General features: G+C 40.9%; 1 protein-coding gene across 1 annotated transcript in view; it reads right to left on the bottom strand.

Moving 5' to 3' along the window:
- Window positions 1-25961, bottom strand: part of LOC122792759 (phospholipid-transporting ATPase ABCA1-like) — a 2266772-nt gene that overhangs the window by 582779 nt on the left and 1658032 nt on the right. Inside the window, exon 34 of the mRNA XM_044060333.1 lies at window positions 2858-3027. Coding sequence (XP_043916268.1) covers window positions 2858-3027 — 170 coding nt within the window. The remainder of the gene's footprint in view (window positions 1-2857; window positions 3028-25961) is intronic.

Below are 25961 nucleotides of genomic sequence, written 5' to 3' on the forward strand. Positions count from 1 at the left end.
CCTAAGGTTTCAAATAGAATTTGTAAATGTTTGTATTTAGGATTTGGAAAAAGCATAATCATTTTGTTTGTGTTGTGTAGATACAGATGTAGAAGGTTATTTGTATTTGTATATGTCAAAAGCTACTTTCTACAGTTATTTCAAAATGCTGAATTTTGCTTCCAACAATGAGACAAAGCAAAATGTGACAGCTCCACTCTGAAAACGATTTATCTATCTACTGTATATAAATATCTGCTCTAAGGAACATTGTTTATTTAACTACTGCAAAAAATGAGTACCACAAAAAATTGCTCTACTGCTCCTAATTTGAGTATGCATTTTTATGCATATTCAGTGTCAAACACAGCTGACTAAGTTTAGATAAAGGTATTAGTTCTTTGAGAAAATTGCTTTTTTGAGATGAATATTAGCATAACCAGCTACTAGAAGAAGCTAGGAAAAACAGGTTATTCTGTGTCCGAGAATTCACAGAGCTATATTCAGAAAATCTAAGTTGCACAAAATATGCAAAGTGCATTTGTGTAAACTGAACTTACAGCAGATGTTCAAATGATCACTGCTGCAGTACCCTTAGCTATATTGGTTATATTCTGCCAAGGATATAACAGCTGGCCAGCTTCCAAAGCTTCAGGCACCTTCCATGCACCCAAACTGTCAAGCAGCTCGAAATGAGTTGTCTACAAGACAAGTTTGGGCAAGAGTGACTACAGCTGAAGTGATTATTCAAACATCGTCTATTATAGTAAGTTCAACTTACACAACTGTACTATATTCATCATATTGATCAGTGCTGCAGTAACCTAAGCTATATGGGTAGATTACTATAGATAACTATATTTGGGAAGAAAAAGCAGAAGGGCCCAGAAGCCCCTGGAGAATGGCATCTGTCTCCCAGGCCTTCTTGCACGTAGTCCTGCCACACAATTTTGCTCTGACAGAATGTAGGAATCCTGTAGAGTGGGATTGTATTGGGAAGCTATACCCCAAGCTAACATGGCTAGACTGCAAAGAGGGTATGATCTGGTTCCTTCTTGCTTGCTGATGCACCATGTGACTGTGGTATTGTGTGTAATCACTTGAAGAGGTATTTGGGACCAATGATGGTTCAGAGAGTTGAGTGCTTGATCAGGGAAAGTATCTCCTTGATATTTATGTGACTGCATCTGTCTTTGGTGCCCCACACCCCTTCACTTTTATCCTTCCAGAAACTGCTCCCCAAGCATCTTTTAGTAGGAGATGTAGTACATATACAGATGTATAGTACAGTTTAGTAATTTGCTTTTAATACATGTCCATGTAACTAAGGCTGTATTCGCTTTTGCATTTATTGAACTGCTTGTGCTTGATTGAGAAATCCACTGGCTCATCCATTGTTTCCTTATATGTTGTTTAACTGCGTTGGTAGGAGGAGCTTCTGCATTAAATTTAGTGACTAGTTTTGAAGATGTTTGTTTAAGACGTTGTTTTTGTATTTTTTTGGTAGTTTGACTGGGCTGTGGTAGTTCCTTTTCAGTGGATGTCTAGGGTGAAAAGGTTAATTTACAACAGGCAGTTTTATGCATCACAGAAAAATGTAAATCTTAAGATTACAGTATGGACATAGAGTAACTGAAAGATATTTTTCCTAGAGAGTATCCTGCAGTCAGTCATTGCTTCTGTCAGCACCAGTGCATTGCTACTTTTTGTGTATATTTCCCCTAGAATATTCAGATGGATTAGCATATAGTTGTTCAGGTGTGGTCAGACTTTGAAGACCATACATTTCACTGTGGTTATTTCCACCTTCAGAGGGTTTTTTCCAAGTTTATAGCAGTGCATATGCCCGGTATGACATGGAAGGAGAATGATGTGACTTGGTATGCACAACCAATCATCTTTTTCCAGGCATGCATTGAAAATACTTGTACTGTCTGTAGGTGTGTGCTGCACAGGAATTACCTATTTCTAATACCACATCCACAAAAAAAATCATGTGCAATTGAATTTAACTTGATGTTTTTCCACACGTGATGTCAGAACTTTTTCCACACGTGATGTCAGAACTTCTTAAGGTAATCTTTTCATAACCAGCAAACCTAGTGTCTCACTTTCCAGCTTTCACCCAGTAGTCAACTAACCAGACTGCACCCCCCCCCTTTTGCAAATTCCTGGATCTGCCACCGTTATTCATCTAGTACAATGCTATTATCAACTATAGTATGCTAACTATCCACTTCAATATCCCATTCACTTACTTGTGATAAACATGAAAACAATGATCAAAATAGTCTGCCATGTAGACATTGTGCCTCACCAGTAATTATTACTACTACTACTGGTAAAACACTAACCTTAAGATGACAATAAAGCTTTACTCATGCTCAATATTCTGGCCCATTAACATTACTAGGATATTTATTATGTGTTAGTTTAATGAGGAGTTTCCTTTTCCTTTACCTGGTGATTACCAGACTGCTGATTTTAAAAGTTTGTCTGAAACATGGTCACAGAGTCTATTAAATCACCGACAGAAGTTATGCGAATGCCCCCCCACCACCACGCACACACATATGCATACACATGCACAATTCAATGTGCAACAAATCAGAAAGTTTTGAAACAATAAAAACATTTAAGAAGCTTCTGGTTACACTATATAACACACTGATGGACTGTAGTAAGCTAGGTAAAAGGAATGGACATGCTTATAATTTGCTTTAAATAGAATATTCAGAAATGTAAGCATGTATTTTTTTTAAATGAAAACTTATTTTTCTACCAACAGATGGCAGTAGCACTGCAGGAGAAGCCCAGGCTTAGTACGTACTGCATTCAGCATATCAATAGTAGATAAAGGTCGCAGAGCATCACTTACATGGACATGCTTGAAAGTTGCTCCTTTGTCAGATTCAGTGGATGGTTGAACGTAGTAATGCCATAATCTGCTGGAACTTTACCAGTGGGTAAATTGCCACGCAATATTGCATTATTTGCAACATTTATGAATGAAGCCATTGCATGCCATCCTACATTATAAAACCAGACCTGGGATAAGAAAGCAAAAAAATAAATCATAAATAAGAAAGAAAGAAAAAAATAACACGAATCATTGCTGTTTCATAGCATGGGAATGATTAATTTAATAATAAAGCTTAGATAAACTATTGTTTATTGGATACACTCCGATTAATGATTGTGTATGGCAACAAAATTTGTTTACTCTAACTGCCACAATAACATGCCTTTCCAAATTTACAGTCTGAATGATAATTGTTCCAAATAGCATAAGTACTACTTTTTCTGTGCTTTTTTCAAGTAGGTATAACAATGTTTTCTTTGTTTTATAAAATATGATTTCAAAATGCTTTCTCTTCCTTTATACTATTAAACTTTTGTTATATTTATCAGACAAAAAATGATTCAACTGCTAAACTTACCTTGTGCTTGTGAAATTAATTTTCTTTGTTTGGGAGCTCTTAAATTGTGAAAATATTTTCACTGGCTTATAATCTTTCTTTAATTTGCATTTGATGTTGTTCCTAACTACTGGGATAATAAAAATGGATGGATTATAGATGGGTTATTGTATTTTCATGTTATTAACCAAATCTATGTGCAGCAAAGCAATACGGCTATTATCACACTGCAAAAATTGGAATGTATGTGTTTAAAAATCTTATTAGATTAAAAATTAATACATTATTGCCTGACTCCTAGCAATGACTATACTGATGTGCTCCCAAGAGATTTTCAGGCTTATGCTATGTCGCATTAGTTCCACTTTACCCTGTCATAGGGCAGCATGTTATTTTAGAGAGCAAGCATGGCAAATTTAAGCAAAGGAACATTAACAGAAGATGCAAGTTATGTGTAGTCACAAGAAGAGTCTGAAAAAGTACTGTAAGACATACTTAAAAAAATAATAAGCATAAAGCTAACATAAGTACTTTTTTCCAGGTACTAGTAGAGAGCAGTTTGGTTTTAGTGCTTCTTACATTAGAGTTCTTACTAGATGAAGGGTGATACTAAATATGGAAACATAGTACACCATTTTCTTTAAATCAGAACACTTAAATTCTTAAATTGAAAAACTGAGAAAGTACTGAGAGGATCTTGTGCTGAACGAATGAAACCAGTTGTGTACAATGTTTGGATTTGATGCAATTAGCATATTTCTGTTACTGTCTACTGAGCAACATTTGTTCTCTGAGGGACAATGTTCAGGAAGTCTGTAGCTACACTTGTGTTTCTGTATAAGCAGGTATAGCAAAGTAATTCCCATAAAGCATTTCACTTGTTGGGAATATTATGATTTAAATATTAAATAGTTATCAATTTAAATAGTTTATTTAGCATATTAAGACTGAAGTGCTCCTTTTAAAATGTATCATGGACTCAGTAGCAATATATGATGCAGTCTCAAAGGCTTAACATTGCTTAAGAAACAAAGGCAATTCTCACACTACAGCTATTATTCCTGTTGTTGGTCACTAGCCAATTGTTTAACTGACAAAAAGTAATTTGACAGTACAGCTGTCTAGCTGCCATGAACAATATCATGCATTTTAACAATGACACAAATGGGTATTATCATTCTTTCATGTTTGCCTTCTCTTTCTTGGCCATATTTGGCCTTCTTATCACTTACACACCTGGCTATATGTTGACCACTAAGACAAGAGAACATGCAACCATATGCTATGCAGTCATTGAACATATCTGTAATACAAACTGAGTATGTAGTCACTGGTGAGGGCAGGGGGTGTGTCTGAGAGCAGAGCTCTCACAATATACACACCCCTGCAGTCAAGAACTGCCAATTGGCAATTACAATGAGTTAGACTGCTCATAGGGGGTTGCATACCCCCAACAGCAAAGATCAATGCAGAATGTCCAGATATACTGCCACATTAGTGGCATGCTGCCATCAATGTACCTGCATGCTGTTGTAATGGCCACTGTGTTTCCATATATGCATGTGTTCTGTTTGCTATGCAACTGTTCCATATCTGGTGTTTCAGGTAAATGGTAATATCTATGCATGCTGTTATACCTAATCCTGGAATGTGTTGACTATTACTAACCCACATATGCTTTAAAACTGAAACACCGTAGCATGTTTAGGAAGGCAGGTCCCAGTGGACCCACCTCTCCCACCTCATCTGACCATGGCACCGGGCACCAGCATGCCTGGGGCCCACCCTGGGACCTCCTCATCCACTGGTCCTGCACCACCTTTGGGTGGAACCACCTCAGGAGATGGGGCTCAAACCCCCCCCCACCGGGAGCTGATGCAGACAGGATACTGTCATCTGAAGAAGTGCATGTAATTTTCTGTACGGAAGCGCTAACATTAAATTGTGTGGGAATATTATCATTTTGCCTTTCCTTTGGATTTACTAGTTTGTGTTGTTTTTGTTTGACAGGATATTGTCACCTGTCATCAGGTCCGGGGTCTGGTGCAATGCAAGCTCTGCAGGGAGCTTGGAGATCTGCTACACCAGCTTGAGGACCATGTGGCGCAACTAGAGGGTCAGCCTGCCCCTCCTACTCAGCCCCAGCACAGCCACCTTTGGGGCCGTGAAGGTGCATTGGTGACTGTCCACGGATGGAGACCTCAGTCCCACTGTTTCTAGTAGGGGGCTCATGGGCTACCGACTTCATAACACCCCTCCCCATCCAAGGTGTTTACCCAAACATGTGTCATATACTGCTGCTGTATGCTGTCTTGTCTGTCTTGTCTGTTATCCTACCCAACCTACCTCCCCAAATATACCTACTATCCCTCCCCAACATCCCACTCTCACCTTAAAAAAAAGGGCAATCTGTTCCCAAAGAAAAAACTCACCCGATACATAGCTGTCCATTTCGCACACATGTCCACTGGACACATGTAATCTGGTCTAATTTGCTTCACAATATATTATTGTTCTCCTCACTCCTCTCTCAGGGGTATGACTATCCAAATCTACCTCCAAATCAGTGTACATGCACAGCTATTGCTGTAGAAAAAATGGGCAGCTATGGAACTTCCCTACAGCTGTCCTGCACACCCCCAGCTATTTTACCCACTGTCTTTCCCTCTTTGTGCCCCTTTTTCACCACTCTCCTATTAACCCTTTTTCTTTTCTTTTAAAGAAATTAGCATGGGGGTAAGAGGGAGTAGGCACTTTTAAGCAGCAGTAAGTGGATTTAAGCTTGTTTGCAATGAATACGCAGGTTAAGCAATTTAGAAGCTAACTGAGTATACGAAACTGTAACCAGGAGGTAGCAGTGCTTATCTTTGTGCAAACCCATGCAAACCCGCTTACAACTGCTTAAAAGTGCCTTAATCACTCTGTATCCAATGGCCCTTGTTCTGCCCTGTAACAAAATAAACAGCCTTTGCAAGGCTTGAACGCAAGACCCTGCACCAAAGTCAAAATTATTTAAAATAGCCAAAGTGATTTACTAATATGCCATGTCAGATATACATAACCCTGAGGTTTTCACAAACATATCATCCAACACAGTCATTCAACAGTGCAGGAAATGTATTTATACATGTAGATGTGTGTGTGTGTGTGTGTGTGTGTGTGTGTGTGTGTGTGTGTGTGTGTGTGTGTGTGTGTGTGTGTGTATATATATATATATATATATATATATATATATATATATATATATATAGATATATATATATAGATATGTATATGTATATATATAATATATATATATATATATATATATATATATATATATATATATATATCTATAGATATATATGTCTACATATATGTCTATATATATATATATATATATATATATATATATATATATATATATATATATATATATATATGTATATATTGATATATATATTTAATGTGTGTGTGTGTATACAGGCATATATCTACAGATATAAAAGAGAACATAACAAATACATATATGACCAAAGGCACCATTAATGGGGGTGAGGGGGCCCAAGCTAAATACCTCTTGTAAGTATTGATATCACCCCCTTCCCCACAGCCAAACAGATCTGCCCTGCAATATAATACCAAATGTTGCAAGTCCCATATGCAGGACCCTACACAACATGGCCACAAGATGTTAACATTAATCCATCCCATCTGTATGATGTCAGGATGGTATCAATAACACATCATGCAGAACAGTCTGGCTACCATAGGGAATGTAAAATGTGGAAGCAATAAACATTCCAAAGATACATATACGCATGTATATATATATATATATATATATATATATATATATATATATATATATATATATATATATATATTATATATAAATATATATATAGATATATATGTAAATACACATATACATATATTACTAAATATAGATATGTATAGGAAGATACATATTTGCTGGGTGCACAGCATATTGAACAGCCAGTATTCCTACAGTTGCCACCTTTTTATATGGATAGTATATGATTCACTCATGCAAAAGAAAATTGTTGCATGACATATTCCTACAGACAAGTCAAAGGATATGACACCACACATAGGTTTGCATACATAAGAAATGTTCATTTGTGTACTATTACAGTTGATGCCATGTCATATAGCTGTAAGGTAATGCAATGCAGATCATTTTATACAGTAATCCAAAAGCATAACATATGTTGCTGTCCAGGCCAAGGCCTTCAAGTAGTACAACAGTAAAGAAAGACTGGGCCAGAGGATAACATTCAATCAACAGTAACTAATGCAGATGTATAGTTCAGCAGCCTCAAATTACACCCTGTACTCAACCCATAGGGGGAAAAGAATTAAGTTTCCAAAATGAGGATGTATCTGTTATATAACAATGCTTAACTGAAAACATCACTATCCCACTGACAAACAGAACAGTCTGTACGACAGGAAGCACTATGCCACCAATGTTCCCAAGGTGAAATGTATGAAAATGTACAGCTATATACCTTAAGGTGGCTTACTACCAATATACCTCCCATGTTGTAACAGCCTAGGTTATATATGGTGCATCCCCCTCTCCCATAGACTGACTTACAGGGGCATATAACAATGTTACATACACTGACCTCTGGACTGCAGAAGGGCACACATGTTTTGTGCAGCTGTAGCCCACATATATATATGGACCCTACCCCACAGTATGTGTGGGGACCACAACAGCACTGGAATGATGGTAGGAATGGCAGCATGACATAATCACAGGCCACTACATAACAACCTCTTACTGCATGTCATATGGACAAAGCCTGGTATATAGGTGGAGGACAGAGGCCGGAACACAAGGCCATATTTGAAATAGTGTTATACACTGAGAAAGTTGCTGGTGTTACAGGATAGTCTGCAACATACTGTTAGTCAGGAATATGAAGTCAGAAATACAAATGGATGTAGCCATGTACTGATAGCACTTAACAGACATAATGTCAGTGAGATATCTGACACAAGACCTGTGTGGTGGACAGACAAAACATAACAGGCACTCCTCTGGCCATCATGTGGATACGCCCACAGTTGAGAGCTATGCAGACAGACTGCATTCCATGTTAAACTAGTATGTATGTATATGCAAACCCTGCAACACTGGTGCTATACAATGCATATAACAAAACTACTCACACTGTCTGTAGGTCTGGAACCTTACACAAATATGTGGCTGGCCTAAGTCGGCAAGTCCTCTTGTGAGAGGTATTGCTACCTGCTGTCTGTAATACTGCTGCCCACACACACAGGAAGGATGTCCTCCATACAGAAAAGGTAAAGGGACCATGCACACATGATATAAGAATTTATAGTAGTGGGTTGCCATAACAGTGGTAACTAGAAGTACTACACAGCATGCTGCATGCAGGTAGCAAGTGACGGACATTGACTGATGCAGAGGCCATCACCTGATCATGTGCACCACCTACAAAATCCATGCTGCAATCTTCAAAGCAGCTCAATCCATTTACTGGAGAGAGATCGAGCTAGAGAGAGAGAGTGAAAGCAAAAAAAAAAAAAAAAAGCAAATACAAATGCAACACAGGTATGTGACGTGTATATGCATGTAACTGAATGTAGTAATTGGTCCATAATAATGGGATAGATGATGTGGAATGATTTATATGTGTCATCAGGTGTTGTTGTTGTAATGATATCCAGCTGAACAACTGCTATGGACAATAGTGTCTGTCCCTGTGGGCAGTGGGCCATACCTGTCAACTGTGCAGATCAGCACTGAATGACAAGATGTAAGCCGTCATAGTGTGTGTTCTGTACCTCAAGACATGTATATTAGTGTGTTAAATAGCTGGTGGTGGAAGTAATGCCATTATGATGGACACGTGGGTTCCAGAGCCCACCACTTGCAGGGCAGTCATGTTATGTTATGCAGCATGCAGAAATGTCACAGTTGTGTAATAGGCTTACTTACAATCTGTCCCTATATATACCCCCCTAATGTTAGGCTGTGTCCACATGTGGCACCGGTCTGTGTTGTAGCAAGACAGAACAGTGCAGCTGTGCAGGAAGGAGAGTTAGAGAGTGTGGACCTGATGTCTGAATGCACCCCGTATATATATATTTATGGATTCACTTCATAACACTGAAATCTCAAAACAGTGACAATCAGAAAACTTCACAATATAGAAGACCAAAACACTGAAACTTCAAAACGCTGAAAACTCAAAACACTGAAACTCAAAACACTGAAAACACATATCATACATATCCTGAATTTAAACAACCTAAATCATAGCACTTTCCACCAAGTGTAAGCAAAGGGGCAAGCCCCCTGGACCCCCCATGTGGGGGGGCTATGCCCCCCACACCCCCTGCTACTTAAATATATCAACTCCAAGATTGCACTTAGTGTAGTGAAGTGCAATCTTGGAGCTGATATATGTAAGTAGCAAGGGGTGTAAGGGGCACAGCCCTCCACATGGGGGGTGCAGGGGGATTTGCCCCCCTGCTTACACCTGGTGGAAAGTGCTATGATTTATGTTGTTTAAACTCAGTATATGTATGATATGTGTTTTCAGTGTTTTGAGTTTCAGTGTTTTGAATTTCAGTGTTTTGAGTTTCATTGTTTTGAGTTTTCAAGATTTTGAAGTTTCAGTGTTTTCGTTTCAGTGTTTTGAGTTTCAGTGTTTTGATATTTCAGTGTTATGAAGTGAATCCATATTTATATATATATATATATATATATATATATATATATATATATATATATGAAAGCAAATCCCAGAGTACACCCAATCACTAATCACCAGTCAGAGCCGCAATCCAACCGGCAAGTGAACTATGAAGACGTGGCTGAATCCAGAAAGTAATGCAAGCTGTTTACTCAACTAATCCGCAGTTGATCCAAGCATGCACGTTAACACTATATATGTTGACGCTGTGTTAAACAAGTCCAAAAATCCTAGGCATATATCCAATAAGGCTTGTAGTAAATAAAATGCGTTGTTACCCAATTCCACAAAGTAATCGAATCACAAAATCATAAAAGAGACCTTTTATTCGTAAGCGCTTTCACGGTTCAATGCACCGCTTCATCAGACAAACACTAACAACTTAATCCCATCTTAAATATCTAATATCAAATAAGCACATGATTTCAAAGACCTATCATGTAGAATTAACATCACGTTCGAAATTCAAAACTTTTAAAACTTTGCTGGCTTCCTGTGACGCTCCGGATGGTGCGTCCATTTCTCAGCAACATGATCATGCTGTTCAGTTGCCATAGCAACTGAGTAAAATAAAACATTAAAACATTCTTCTTAGTATTAAATAAAATCAATTCAATTCATAGCAGCAATTATCATAAAAAACCGTTGTACATGAGTTGCATATGATTATGCTTTGTTGCCATAATCCAAACCCTCCGGTTCAAGACATTCTCGCATGAATGCCGATCATTTGTGAGGGAAAAAATGCGCTGTGCAAGTCAAGCGCTAAAGAATGACTATGTGACTGCAATACACTGGGGAACAGATACATGACACTACGAGTAGTAGGTCTGTGCCTATCATGTTGGTATGTATGGTGTGGAATGCGTGAGAGCTGGTATGTAAAATGGACTAAGATTGCATATGCTTGTTGCCATAATCCAAACGCTCCGGTTCCCACATGAATACCATTCATGTGTGATAAAAAGTGCGCTATGCAAGTCAAGCGCTGAGAAATGACTGTATGACTAAAATACACTGGGGAACAGATACATGACACCACGGGTGGTGCATGGGCATATATATGGGTGACAAGGTGCACTGATATGTATAGGCACCAGAGAAATCTGTGCCTACCATGGTTGTATAAAACGCGTGGTGACTAATTTGATGGTCTGTAAAGTGGGGTGAGAATGCATGGAAAGATAAAGGTGGGAAACTCGGGGAAAATAATGTGATGGTGGAACTACCGCAGACTTCTGTTCTTGAGATAAGGTTTCAATGAAACAGTGTCATTGAGGCCCAAACCTCTATGGGCTCCAAGTCTCAATATCCAACGCAGCTCGACCTCTTCAGTCCTGGCACATATGTCTCCCATGCGTATGGACATTGTTTCTACATGGAGAACTTGAAACAAGAAGCGATGATCTGATCCATGTTCAAGCATATGCTTGGCCAGAGCACTGCTGGAATCCTGTCTCTGAAGACAATAGTAATGGTCCCTGATCCGCTCTCTCAGCGAGCGGTTCGATTTGCCAACATAGAATTGAAAACAAGTGTTGCAATGTGCCACATACACTACGTTGCGGCTCATGCAAGTTGCATTCGTGCGTAGCTCCCATAATCTTCCACTCACAGGGTGTTTGAAGTAATGTGATTCGTCGACGTAAGGACATTGTGGACAATTGCCACATTTCAAAGTTCTTTCTCAAGAACAGAAGTCTGCGGTAGTTCCACCATCACATCATTTTCCCCCAGTTTCCCACCTTTATCTTTCCATGCATTCTCACCCCACTTTACAGACCATCAAATTAGTCCCCACGCGTTTCACACAACCATGGTAGGCACAGATCTCTCTGGTGCCTATACATATCAGTGCACCTTGTCACCCATATATATGCCCATGCACCACCCGTGGTGTCATGTATCTGTTCCCCAGTGTATTTTAGTCATATAGTCATTCTTCAGCGCTTGACTTGCACAGCGCACTTTTTCCCTTACATATGATCGGCATTCATGTGAGAACCGGAGCGTCTGGATTATGGCAACAAGCATATGCATTCTCAGCCCATTTTACAAACCAGTTCTCACGCATTCCACACCATACATACCAACATGATAGGCACAGACCTACCACTCGTAGTGTCATGCATCTGTTCCCCAGTGTATTGCAGTCACATAGTCATTCTTCAGCGCTTGACTTGCACAGCGCACTTTTTTCCCTCACTAATGACCGGCATTCATGCGAGAATGTCCTGAACCGGAGGGTTTGGATTATGGCAATAAAGCATAATCATATGCAACTCATATACAACGGTTCTTTATGATAATTGCTGCTATGAATTGAATTGATTTTATTTAATACTAGGAAGAATGTTTTAATGTTTTATTTTACTCAGTTGCTATGGCAACTGAACAGTATGATCATGTTGCTGAGAAATGGACGCACCATCCGGAGCGTCACAGGAAGCCAGCAAAGTTTTAAAAGTTTTGAATTTCGAACGTGATGTTAATTCTACATGATAGGTCTCTGAAATCATGTGCTTATTTGATATTAGATATTTAAGATGGGATTAAGTTGTTAGTGTTTGTCTGATGAAGCGGTGCATTGAACCGTGAAAGCTTCTGAATAAAAGGTCTTTTTATGATTTTGTGATTCGATTACTTTGTGGAATTGGGTAACAACGCATTTTATTTACTACAAGCCTTATTGGATATATGCCTAGGATTTTTGGACTTGTTTAACACAGCGTCAACATATATAGTGTTAACGTGCATGCTTGGATCAACTGCGGATTAGTTGAGTAAACAGCTTGCATTACTTTCTGGATTCAGCCACGTCTTCATAGTTCACTTGCCGGTTGGATTGCGGCTCTGACTGGTGATTAGTGATTGGGTGTACTCTGGGATTTGTTTTCATTTTTGTTTTTGGTCTATCGCCTGGGTGTTTTGGTTATATATATATATATATATATATATATATATATATATATACATGTATGTACAGATATACAGACACCTGTATGGATATATATATATATATATATATATATATATATATATATATATATATATATATATATATATATACACACACACACACACACACACACACACACACACACACACACACACACAAACAAGTATATAAATACATGTCCCCCTACTTTTGCATGACAGTGCTGCATGATATGTGTGAGGGAACATCACACATATCAATACACACATATATTTACAGTAGTAAATGTGTGCAAACTGGATGGTTATGTCAGGTGTGAACCCCATGTTGGGAACACATTACCCTTGTTTGTGAAGGTGGGACTGGGAATTTGGGGAAGGATTGCAGGTATATATGTGGAGGTGGGTTGGGCCTACAGGGGCGGTATATGACACATGTCATATAGAAAAGGAAAGCCAAGAAAAGGAAACCAGTCTGGTGGACTCCTGCCATAAACAAGCTATACAATAGAAGGAGGAAACTAGTACAGAAATGATTAAAATCCCAAGAAGGGAAGACATCCCTGATCAGTATCAGCAAGAAACTACGATCCCTCATAATATCATCCAAGGTGAGCTTTGAAAGAAAAATTGCCAAGGACTCCAAAGATAACGACAAGGCATTGTTTAGCTATGTCAAGAATCTAAGTAGCAATGCTCAGATCTGCTCAGAGTTAGTGCATAATTGCACAAAATACACTAAACCGATATTGCCAACAACCTGGCAGACAGGTTCAGTGCAAACTTCACCCCCTCTCACCCCCAAAAGGGTCCATAACCATACCAGAAGAATACAGAGTCCCTGAAATCACAGACACTCAGGTTAAAACAGCCCTCTTCAAAGCCAAAAACACAGCATCAATGGGACCAGACAGTGTCCCAGGCTGTGTCTTATACAAGCTCAAAGATGGGCTAACCCTTTCCCTAAACACACTGTTCAAACTCAGCCTCTCCACAGGCTACATACCCATAGAGAGGTGCACAGCAATGGTTATTCTGCTCCACAAAGGTGGAGCCACAACAGATTCTGGGAACTATTACCCTCTAAGCCTGACTAGCTTGGTCTGCAAGGTTATAGAGAGCATCATCATGGAACTCATTAACAGAGACTTTGGGAACCTCCAAACACTGGACCCTACCCTGTTTGGCTTTGTTAAGGGCAGATTATGCCTCCTAAACATGGTGGACTTCTTTGAGACAGTTACCAAGGCTATAGACGAGGGATAGGTGGTACACACTGCCTACCTAGACCTCGCTAAGGCCTTTGATACCATTCCCCATTCAGGTATTATAGGCAAGCTCACCAGCCTGAACATAAACCCCTACATTACAAGATGGGTTGCCAGCTGGCTCACGGACAGAACCCACATGGTGAGAGTTGCGGGATCTAGGTCCGACTCTAAACTGGTTACAAGTGGCGTTCCCCAGGGCTCAGTCCTAGGACCCCTCCTGTTCGTCATATACTTCTCAGAGGTACAGGCAAGCACAGTAGGACTATGACTGACCAAGTTCACAGACGATTGCAAACTAGGAATATAAATTGATTCTCTGGCTGACACAGACATCCTCCAAAAGGGCCTCACTGAGATGGATACCTGGTGTCAAAATTATGGCCTCAAGCTAAATGCCGAAAAGTGCATAGTCATCCCCTTTGGAAAAAACAAAGTACCCACAAACTACCTCATAGGTGGTAGTCCCCTAAATATGGAAGATAATAATAAGGGATCTGGGGACCCACGTAGATAGTAATCTCACCTTTGATAATCACATTGCCAAAGTGGTTAGAAAATCCTTCTACATGGCCCTCCTAATCACAAAAGGGTTCGCATCCAGATCCAAAGATGTCATTGTTCCCCTCTACTTATCACATCAGACCCATCATAGAGTACAACCCCCCCCCATTTGGGATATACCTTACAAGACACCTGCAACAGCTGGAAGGATCACAGAAGTACCTCACCAAGAGAATCACTGGCCTCAAACAGATGCCTTATGTAGCTCGACTGAAGAAACTCCAGCTGTACTCGGTTGCATGCCACCTACTCAGAGGTGACCTCTGCCTGGCATACAAAGCCATGTCCAACCCAGAATTGATGGGCATGCTCCACCTAAAGAAAACCTTATCCCCTTGAGCCACACACTCTAGGGATCTAAACCTCACCATAACAATAAATAGGATGCGCTGGAGGGATAGATTCCTGTCCCAGAGATTTCCCATGCTTTGGAACAAGATTCCAATCTACATTAGGCAGAACTCTTCACTAACACTCTTCAAAAGAAACCTTGATGAGTGGATAGGAAAAAAAGTTTACCCCAGGATCACTTCAGTGGCTCTGCTGGACAGAGGCACAGGGAACTAATTTAAGGGGGTGGTGAAAGCCAACACATTCTGGCTAGGCTTATAAATGCTTTCGGGCAGAGAGCCTAATACCTACCTATGAACCTATGTGGTGGGTAAACACCCTGGATGGGGAGTGTTGTCTGCGATGTGGAAGCCCCATGAGCCCCCACATGGAAACAATGGGACCAAGGCCCCCACCCATGGTGAGTCACAACATCAGCTTCACGGCCCTGAAGGTGCCTGGGCTGGAGGCTGAGCAGGAGGAGCATGCGGACCCTGTGAGTGTGTACTGTGGGCCTGAAGGTGCTGTAGCACATCTCCAAGTCTCTGTGGAGCTCTCTACGCAGTCTCTGTAGAGCTCCCTATGCATCAGACCCTGGGCCTGACCTCAGATGACAGGATCATGTCTGTGTGTGCTCCCGGGGGGGGGGGGGTGAACACTGTCCCCTGAGGTGGTTCCACCTGAAGGTAGTGCAGGACCAGTAGACGAGGAGGCCCCAGGGTGGGTCCCACATGTGATGTGGCCTGGTAACATGGCCAGATGAGGTAGGAGAGATGGTTCTGCTGGCAACTGTTCCCTAAACATGCTATTGTGTCACTGTTATAGAACATATGTGGGTAGTAATAGTTCACAAATTCCCTGATCATGTTCAACAGCATGCATAGATATCCCCAATAACACAAAACAACAGATGTGCAGCAATCACATAGGAAACAGACCACATGCATATATGGAACCATAGTGGCCCTTAAAATGGCATGCAGATGACATTGTCCATAACAGGCCACCAATGATAGTATCCCCACAGGGAACATGACTACAAACACATAGCACAAAGTGTTGTACAATATGATATATGTCCCATTGGTAGGTATTCTGTAGACATACCTGTTGAGTTGTGTGATCAGATTGTTGTTGCAGATATGGTGTGGGGAGACAGAGATGTGTATTAAAAGCTATGATAATCTTGCTGTATGAGTTCCTCAGACCTGTTTCCTTCTTTATATCTTTCAGGCAAGATGTTCAGGGAGAGGCTTCAATTTAAACAGCGGAGGAGAATGATGTCATCATCTCACACCTGGTGCAGCACTACCAGGTGTTGTTTGGCCGAACAGCCCATGAGCAGCAACAGCGGACCACCCTGTGGAACAATCTTGTCCACAGGGTAAATGATGTCAGCTTGCATAACCACAGTTATGAGCAGGTCCAGCATAGTTGCACAGACCTACTTTGCAATGCCAGTCGGCATGCTACTGCAGTCAGGGGGATCAACTTGCAACAGGGTGAAGTCATGCCATCCAACCCCGTGACACATGTTGAGGAGCTCCTTGACAGCCTCACGGCACCTGCCCACCCACACACACAACACCTGGCTGACAGCATAGTGGAGGTGGCTGCTGCCCACACAATGGCAGAGGAACATGCAGGTAAGGCCACAGGGTACATCAGTAGACCACTTTTGCATATCCATCTGCATCTGTACAGTTAGATCATGCATATGTGAGATGACATATATATAGTCTGTTGCTGTGTAGTAGTAATAAACAGATGTGCATAATCTGTAGTATTGTAGGCTTGTATTGTTGACATACTGTAATGCTGCACCCACCTTATACGAATGCCACAGCTGTGGCTACTGAAATCACATCTCTCACACACTTATGTAGGTTCCTCTGGTATACCTCCAGGGCAGCAGCCTATAGCTGGTGAGTATGGTGTTTGTTCAGGTTTGCCAATACACTGGTCATGTTATGGCCATGGTATATTCCATGCACACATTTAACACACCTACCCATAATGCATGCCATACATGCTCATTTATTGTTGCTGTTAACTGCACTGCATCACAGTGGTCACCATAATGTTGTATCTGAAGGGTATGTCACACTCCTGCAATATAACTAACATCCTGTCATTGCAAAATAGGTGCACAGAGATGAACATAATGGTGGAACAAATGGCCTACAGTAGGGACATGTGTGAAACATCACCCTTATACAGTGCTACAACAGTGTATATACTAGTACTACAATGGCAACTGTTACAGATCTACACTACATCATATCACAATACTGCAGTCCACAACCCATTACAACCTGCAATGTAGTCCTAACATGAGCAACGAGTGTGTAATATGGAATCATATGTTAGGACAGCAAATATGGGTAATACATACCTTTACAAACACTGGAAGCATATGTGTCTACACACTCCAGATAAAATATAGTGGAAGCAGCTGTTGAGGTACTGACCGCATGCATTTGTCATGGAAATGCACCTTCCAGCAAGTACACATCCCCAGTGTCATGCCAAGAAATGGTCTGCTATCCAACACGTTTGGCCATCAAATGTGCCCACTTACCTGCAATAGAGGCACCCGCGACTTGCACACATCTTACATGCCATCGTGTGGACCCCATACCCAACAGGTAGCATCCAGGAGTTGGACATGTAGCCATTCCTCACCATTGCATATACCATGGCAAACAGTGTGGACAGTCATGTATGTGGCGAGGATATATGGGACAGGAATAATGTAGGAAATAAACAGATGGCCATCCAAGACAGATGATGTCACATGTAGCAAACCGGTCATGCAGGCTGCCTAGTAACATGCCACAACACTGAGGGAGTTGCAGGAATGTCTAGCAAGTATTAGCTGTGTAGTACTCATGTCAGCAATTGCCTGGACTCTGCAAACATGTGGCCCATGGGTTAGGGTAATCAGATGGGACAGTTGTACCATGGGAAACAAAAGCCAGGCCTCTCTACAGGTAGTGTATGCATAACAGAAAAGGTCCCCAAAATGCATGTGTTGCAATGTGTTCTGGTGTACCAAGACCATGTTGGAAACCTACAGGCAGTATCAAGTAAGATACATGTGCTGTACAACCAACACCTCACCCTACCTCAGGCCCACCATCCCCATCTGTACCGTGACAGTGCCAGTATACACTTGTATGTTTGTCATTCATTAGCTGGGACTAGGCTGTTACATGTGGTGTTCAGTGTTTGGGACACTGCAAACTGACTCACATGTGTAGGCCATAGTTGTCAAGCATCTGCAAAAAGACTGAATGTGGGGAGGGGGTGTCATCATGACACAACAGTGCACTGCAACAGGGATCCAAAGGATGGTACAAATGACTGTATCTGCACACAGTGTCAGGAACTGTAGCAGATATAACCCTGACTCCACAACAATAGTGACGGCAGTGTGTGAACTCCAAGGTATGTGCACATGAGTTGACCTTGCAATCATGCAGAGTAGGGGGACATGTGTAGGGCAGACTGACCAAATACTAGCAAATGCAGATGGCCCGTGTTAGTATACCCCTGCCAGGAATAGTGACTGCTGTAGTACACTTAACAGTAGATGAAACAAACCATCATGATAAGGCCGTGCACACATATGCACCCACGAAGTGTATGCCTCTCAATCAACATCAGCACAACTAACACATTTATTTGACACTGCATTTGATTGTATAGGTCATATGTCACATAGCAGGCTCATGTAATGTTAACATATGCAGTAATGTTGTCCCATGGCATATCGAGGAAGAGGGCATCATATCAATAAGGGTGTTTACACTCCCCATAGCATCAGTAAGGTTTGAAGGTTGTCAGTATAATTGTATCGTATTGGCCATACATGCACTGCTGATGATGACATCTGTAAATCAGACATCAGGCATTCACAAATGACATCTGTCCACATATCATCCCAGGTATGTGTTGGACAAACACATAGGGGCTGTGAGCAGCATAGCAGACATAACTGACACAGCAATACTCATTCAGCAATGGTGTGTACACCTGTGAGGTATGGCGCACAGTACATGGCAGGGTGCTGAACAGGTGCACAGCAATACTGTGTGCATGGGTGCAGTGTTTTCCAGGGGAAAGGGGCATCACCTACTAACACAGTCCATGCATCACGCACATGTATACTGTTGCTAGCATGGATTGGCTATAGCTGCACTGCATGCTGTTGAGTACCATATGTTATGCATGTTGATAGAGGGGTAATGGGAGGTCTTTGTGCAATATCTTCATGCAACCATACCTGCAAGTGTGTATGTGTGCGGGGGGGGGGTTATTTTGTCTGTAAGTGCAATCTGGTGGAGTGGAGGGTGGTTATGTATGTAGGATGTATGTGTGTGTGTCGATTTATGCATATGTGTGATTGTGGGGTTGTTCAGACATCTCAACTTCCCTTTGAAATCATGCAGTACATGGACATGGACTGACACATGAGACACCAGGAATACTTGTCTGATATGCAATCTCAGGACAGCTGATAGTATAATAAGGTCTGTAGCATGGAACATGCATTGGGAGGGAAACTAGACACCAGTTACACTGTTATAATTGCAATCAGCAGAAAGATTAAAGAATACCCATGCATGCAGCACTACAGATGCATTAGGGAATTACTAGACAACTCCAGTGAGTGTATCCAAATAGTACTGTTGTCTACATGATAAGTTAATAGAGCAACAGATCTTGCATCTACTGAGCAATAGTTATGTATGTCACTCCAGTGTATGACATTATTGAATGACTGTAGTAGCCCCTAACATATGGGGGCCATGCTCACGATGTCTGGACAAACCCAGGGTGAACACTGGATGACAGCAGTGAAGCCTTGTAACACCAACTCCAATCAAGTCAAAGAGGTAATGGAGTAACAGGTCATGTTTTGTGATCACTTGTCTAGGCAATTAGAAGAATGATACATTAATGATTGGTATTAATGAGTGTAAGTTTCCAAGTGTGATGCAGGATGGGGAACTTAAGAGAATAAACTTGGGACAGTCTGTAAACTCAGGGATAGGTAAGTATTATGGTGGAATGTCAGGGTGTGTGTGTGTGTGTGTGTGTGTGTGTGTGTGTGTGTGTGTGTGTGTGTGTGTGTGTGTGTGTATGTGTGTGTGGCAAACCCATACCTACACACACACCACATCACCATGGCCGTATCAGTAATTAAAACCCCTCACCCCCTCAATCACACACATGGCATCAAACGTATGGCCCAGCCTAGGTCTCTGGCAAACCAACAATACACCCTGTGCATATGATGATACCTGTGCCACATCCCCGTCATCCATAACATCGATGCAGGGACAGGCTAATATGGTTCTGATGCACTTGGTGACTGTACTACATTGTTGTCAGCAGTAACGTTTAATGCTTACATGTCAAGAAGTGTAGCTGTCCAGCCATGATGCATTATAGCTGTTATTAACACTGAATGATTGTGGTCTCCATAACGTTATCCGTTAGTGTTGTATGTGTCCCTGTGTCAGCAGGAGGATGGTCTGCTCTCATATCTCACAAGGGGTATGGCACTGTGGTGACACCTTGGCTGTGCCATATCCTGGGTACAGCTGAATACATGTCACAGGTCTTTATAACAGTTACTGCCTGTGCCACCTGGCCGATAGGTCTGGGGGTGGTGTATACAGGTGAGTGCATGTGGCTGCTGTTAGCAGCCCTTCTACGGTGGACAATGGTAGTTGCACTGGGTGGTACACACCACATGTTTGTGTATAACACACACAGAGGCTTTGGTGTCGATGCACTACACAAAGAATACAGTACACATGGATGGATGTACCTATGCAAGGAACCCATTGTAGCCTATGTAATTCCACCAAGCCAGACTAAGCAGAACAACACATTGTGGAATAAGCAATCTGATAGTTTAATGTTATTGACGATGGTACCAGCAGGGTATATGTCCTCTTCCTCAATGTAGTGCAATCCTCAACATGGTAAACATATGTGTGCTGGTGTGGGTGGCACACCCCTACCCTTTGGAGGGTGAGAAATGCTGTAGAACCACAGATAGTGTGATAGACAAATACCTAACCTGTTAACATGAACTGTACGGTATTGCAGCCAGCTACATGGGGGGATACACTCAACAGTAACTGCAATGATGTTGGCTATGTCCACAACAGCCACACCTGGCTATATATACCAACCCCAGTATCGCTCACACATATACAGTGGGGAAGAGGTTATTTACACATCTAATATTATTTGTGATGGGATGTATGTCCACAGGATGATACCTGTGACATGTTAGCATATGCCACGTAGTTCTTGCACAGATGACCCCCTGGGACATGTATATTCTGCAACCTGAAGTACATCCCTCCACATACATGCACACTCTTACTTGGCAACATTGGGATTAGACCCCTACCTAGATATATAGTGCTACTGATGTGTGTAGCTTTAATTGCATACACCACACAGCTTTTAAGATGAGGTGTGTTCCATGTTACATGCAGAACATCCCCAGGCATGTACAGTATGTAATGGTTGTATATGGACAATACATAGTGTGACATACCATCATATACACATTGACAAACACATAACAGTCAGTCACATCTGAGAGACCTGGGCCTATCAGTGCTAACTACCTTGTCAGTGTGTACTTTGTTTTACAGGTAGGTTGCACACAGCACATGCATAACTGGGCTAGATAGTGTTATCTGTTACCTGCATGATTGATGGCGACAGTGGTCACCATACAGTGGTACATGGAACATGTACCAGGGGTACTGTGTAATGACAGTATAATCAGCACCCACACCCCACTGTGGATATTGTATGCACTGGATCCCATGATGATACTCTGACATACCCACCATCACATATTAACCAGTATTGCAATACAACCCCTTGTCCATCCCAAGAGTGCTACTACAGAGATATGCATCTAATGTACATGCCACAGGCATAGTAGGGGGATGCATTGTCATGCCTCTCCTATGGGCAGCAACATCACTATCCCTAGTATGGTGTGGTAATGTGTATTGTAATAGGAGTATGTGGCCTAGGAATGCTTACCCTACATATATACACACATGCACGCATACACACACTTGCCAGAACTCAGTGGGTATCCCATGCCTATCAACCTATTTGTACAACAGTGTTGTGCTGGTACTGCAAGGCCCAGGTAGCCCTTATGGAGAGGAGTGTAATAAGGTACATGTAATGTCTGGTACAGCAGTAGCCACATCTAACTATGGTAATGGGTGATGCGGTGAGTGTGAAGGGCCTCAGGGTATTCCCAACTACAGGTCTACAAACACAAAGACACTGATATTCTCAGTAATGCACACATACACATTTGTCAGCACTGGGGTGCAGGTGTGCATAGGTGTGTACCAGGCCATTGTCCATGGAAAGATGGGAAGTGTAGGGGATGTGTGTACAGTGGTATCATGCCATCTGCCATGTGCCAACAGGCCATCTATCAACAGACACCACTGTGGTTACCCTCAGGGCAAGAGTGACATGCATCAGAAAATCATCTGGGTGCCTCCTGCAGAGGGCCGGTGAGGTGCTCCAGTTGACATGCATGCAACATATATTACATAACATGGTTACGGTCTGTCTTGAAGACCTGTACCCAAGCATGTTCTGTTGACTGTGGTAGTGTAGTTGAGGTATGCATGGCATGTGGTGCATACAGGGTGTTGAGTCCTATCTGTGGCATTTATAACACAGCTGGGCAGACATGTCAGTGTCAGTCAAGCATAGATTGTACATATCCAAGATGGATACCTGACATCTACACATCTGTACAGAGACTGACAGACATTAGCACACCAACTTGCTATGCATTAGGATGAATGTGTTGACAGATGTCTGACAATGATAGGTATGCCATTACTACTTGATGGCAGCCCTCACTGACACATGCTATACACAAAGTAGTCTACGGTTATTTTCCACATCAGATCATTATCTAGTAGGAAATATTTAATGAGACACAGCTCACACACCAGGAACACAGCAGTGAGGACTCAGAGTCCATCTTTTCATACAGGGGTGTTTGTTTCCAGTACTACAATTAGTAATCTACTCATACTTGAAAAAGCACTGTCAACAGCAGTAACATAATGATACACTACATGCCAGTGTGACTGCATATAACCTGGGATACTACCTTTGTATGTAACATATTCACACTGCTAAGAGTGTTGTACAAGCCATATATACTCAAGTGTCACAGACAGGAGACTCACACCCCTTGCTACTGTAATGACAACACATAGAAGCATGTTATGTACATGGCATTACATACACTTATTACAGATGTCATTACCCTGCTATGTTATCAGACAGGAATGTGAGCACTGGTTATCAGGGTGAGCCATGCTTAGCAGGTGTCAGCATTGCTGCAATATAACAGCTAAGCACATTTACGCACTGGTAAGCAAAACCTACATGCTGTAAGCATCTGTAAGTTTAACCATACCTTGGCACCGCTTAGCTTCACACAAACCCGTGCAAATGTGCTTAAAGCTGCTCAAAACTGCCTTAACCACCCTGTATCCAGCAGCCCTTGTTCTGCCCAGCAACAAAATAAACAGCCCTTGCAGGTATTGAACCCAGGACCCTGTACAACAGTTAACCACTACACCATGACAACTGAAGACAGCTGTTGTTTTTCCAATATATCTGTCAGTACACATATTGAATAGTATTGAACAATTGCTGTGACTTCTACAGTTGTGTAATACTTGTTAATGATATTACTGTTGCATCACACATTTTGTTATATATAAATATACACATATCAGATACATACAGTGTGAGACATCTGGGAAGGTATACACAACAGTAAAGTTTACACATGACAAGGATATGGATATATACATATACATATGTAGGTATATGTGTACATGTACATGCACATATATATTCATATAAATGTATTTTTTATACATATGTATAGTGCATTATATATATGGCAATATATAGTTCTCTCTGTATATATCAATAAATAAATAAATATAAATATATATATATATATATATATATATATATATATGTATATATATATATATATATGTATATATATATATATGTATATATATATATATATATATATATATATATATATATATATATATATATATATATATATATATATGGGTCTACTTTACATGGTCGACTGTTCAGAAAGTCGATTTTCATATGGATGAGACCATATGCTTGACTTTTGAAAAGCTGACTATGAAAACAAAACACATAAAAAACAAACATTTACCTTAAATTGTTAGCAGGGGAGCTATGTCCACCTGCACCTTACATGGGGGGCTCCACCCCCACACCCCCTGTACCTTAGATACACCAACTCCGAGATAGCATTACAGTGTGGAAGAAAGAAATGTTCCTATTCTGCACTGTATGGAGATAGCAGTTCACCATGGTCAGCTTTTTGAAAGTGGATCATATTGTCTTGGCCATATGAAAGTCGACTTTATGAATAGTCGACCATGTGAAGGGGACTCATATATATATATATATATATATATATATATATATATATATATATATATATATATATATATGTATATATATATATATATATATATATATAAAGCTATATGTGAATATATATATCTATATATCTGTATATGTGTAGACATATATAGATGTGTGTGTGTGTGTGTGTGTGTGTGTGTGTGTGTGTGTGTGTGTGTGTGTGTGTGTGTGTGTGTGTATATATATATATATATATATATATATATATATATATATATATATATATATATATATATATATATAAATGTATGTATATGTATATCCATGTATGTATTTGGATATGTATATGTGTATATATCTATACATATATATATATATATATATATATATATATATATATATATATATATATATATATAGATATATATATTTACCATATGTCCAGAACATGGAGTGGAGTCATACCTCAGCACCAATAGTCTCAACCTTTTAGTGCAAACGGATGTCATGTATGTATTGCAGGTATATATGTAGACTGTTGCTACTGTAACAAATGTTGTGTGGGAGGTCACATCTGCTATTGACATGTACACCATCAGTTACTGACAGACATCCTAAGGTCATCATAGTACAGTACCACTGATATCACAGTAATGGTCCTGTGGACTACAGCAGAGATATGACCAGTAAATGTGGATAGTCCAGAGGTATACACAGATCCCCTTAGTGCAAGACATATGGACCAAGCCTTACAATGCGGACGTTAACAGTCATGTAAATGGGTCATTGTGTGTCTTTCAGCTTTTCCCGGTTAGGGGTCGCCACAGCGGAACTCCAGTCCGCTAACTATTGGCAGTAGATTTTTACGTGCCGCGTTGCCAGCTCTGATGCACAACCTTCAACGAAGGTACACCCATTCACACACATCTCCAATCAGAAGATGCTTTAGCTGAGAATCGAACAGGACAACGTCTTACCGTGAGGCGACAAAGCTACCACAGAACCACCACCACAGTCATGTAAATGGGTATATCACGTAAATACTGGACTACATATCCCCACACAGTTTATGCATTCACACACTCCTGTCTGTCCTGACACATAATAACTGGTTGTGCAGAGGTCACATGGCCACATACTACCCACTAGTTAGTGACATACATCTGTACAGAATCCCACTGTTTTGCAAGGCATACATGATA

Source organism: Protopterus annectens, chromosome 2.part0, assembly GCF_019279795.1.
Source record: "Protopterus annectens isolate FY-2018-M chromosome 2.part0, PAN1.0, whole genome shotgun sequence".
In the NCBI taxonomy this organism is placed as follows: domain Eukaryota; kingdom Metazoa; phylum Chordata; order Ceratodontiformes; family Protopteridae; genus Protopterus; species Protopterus annectens.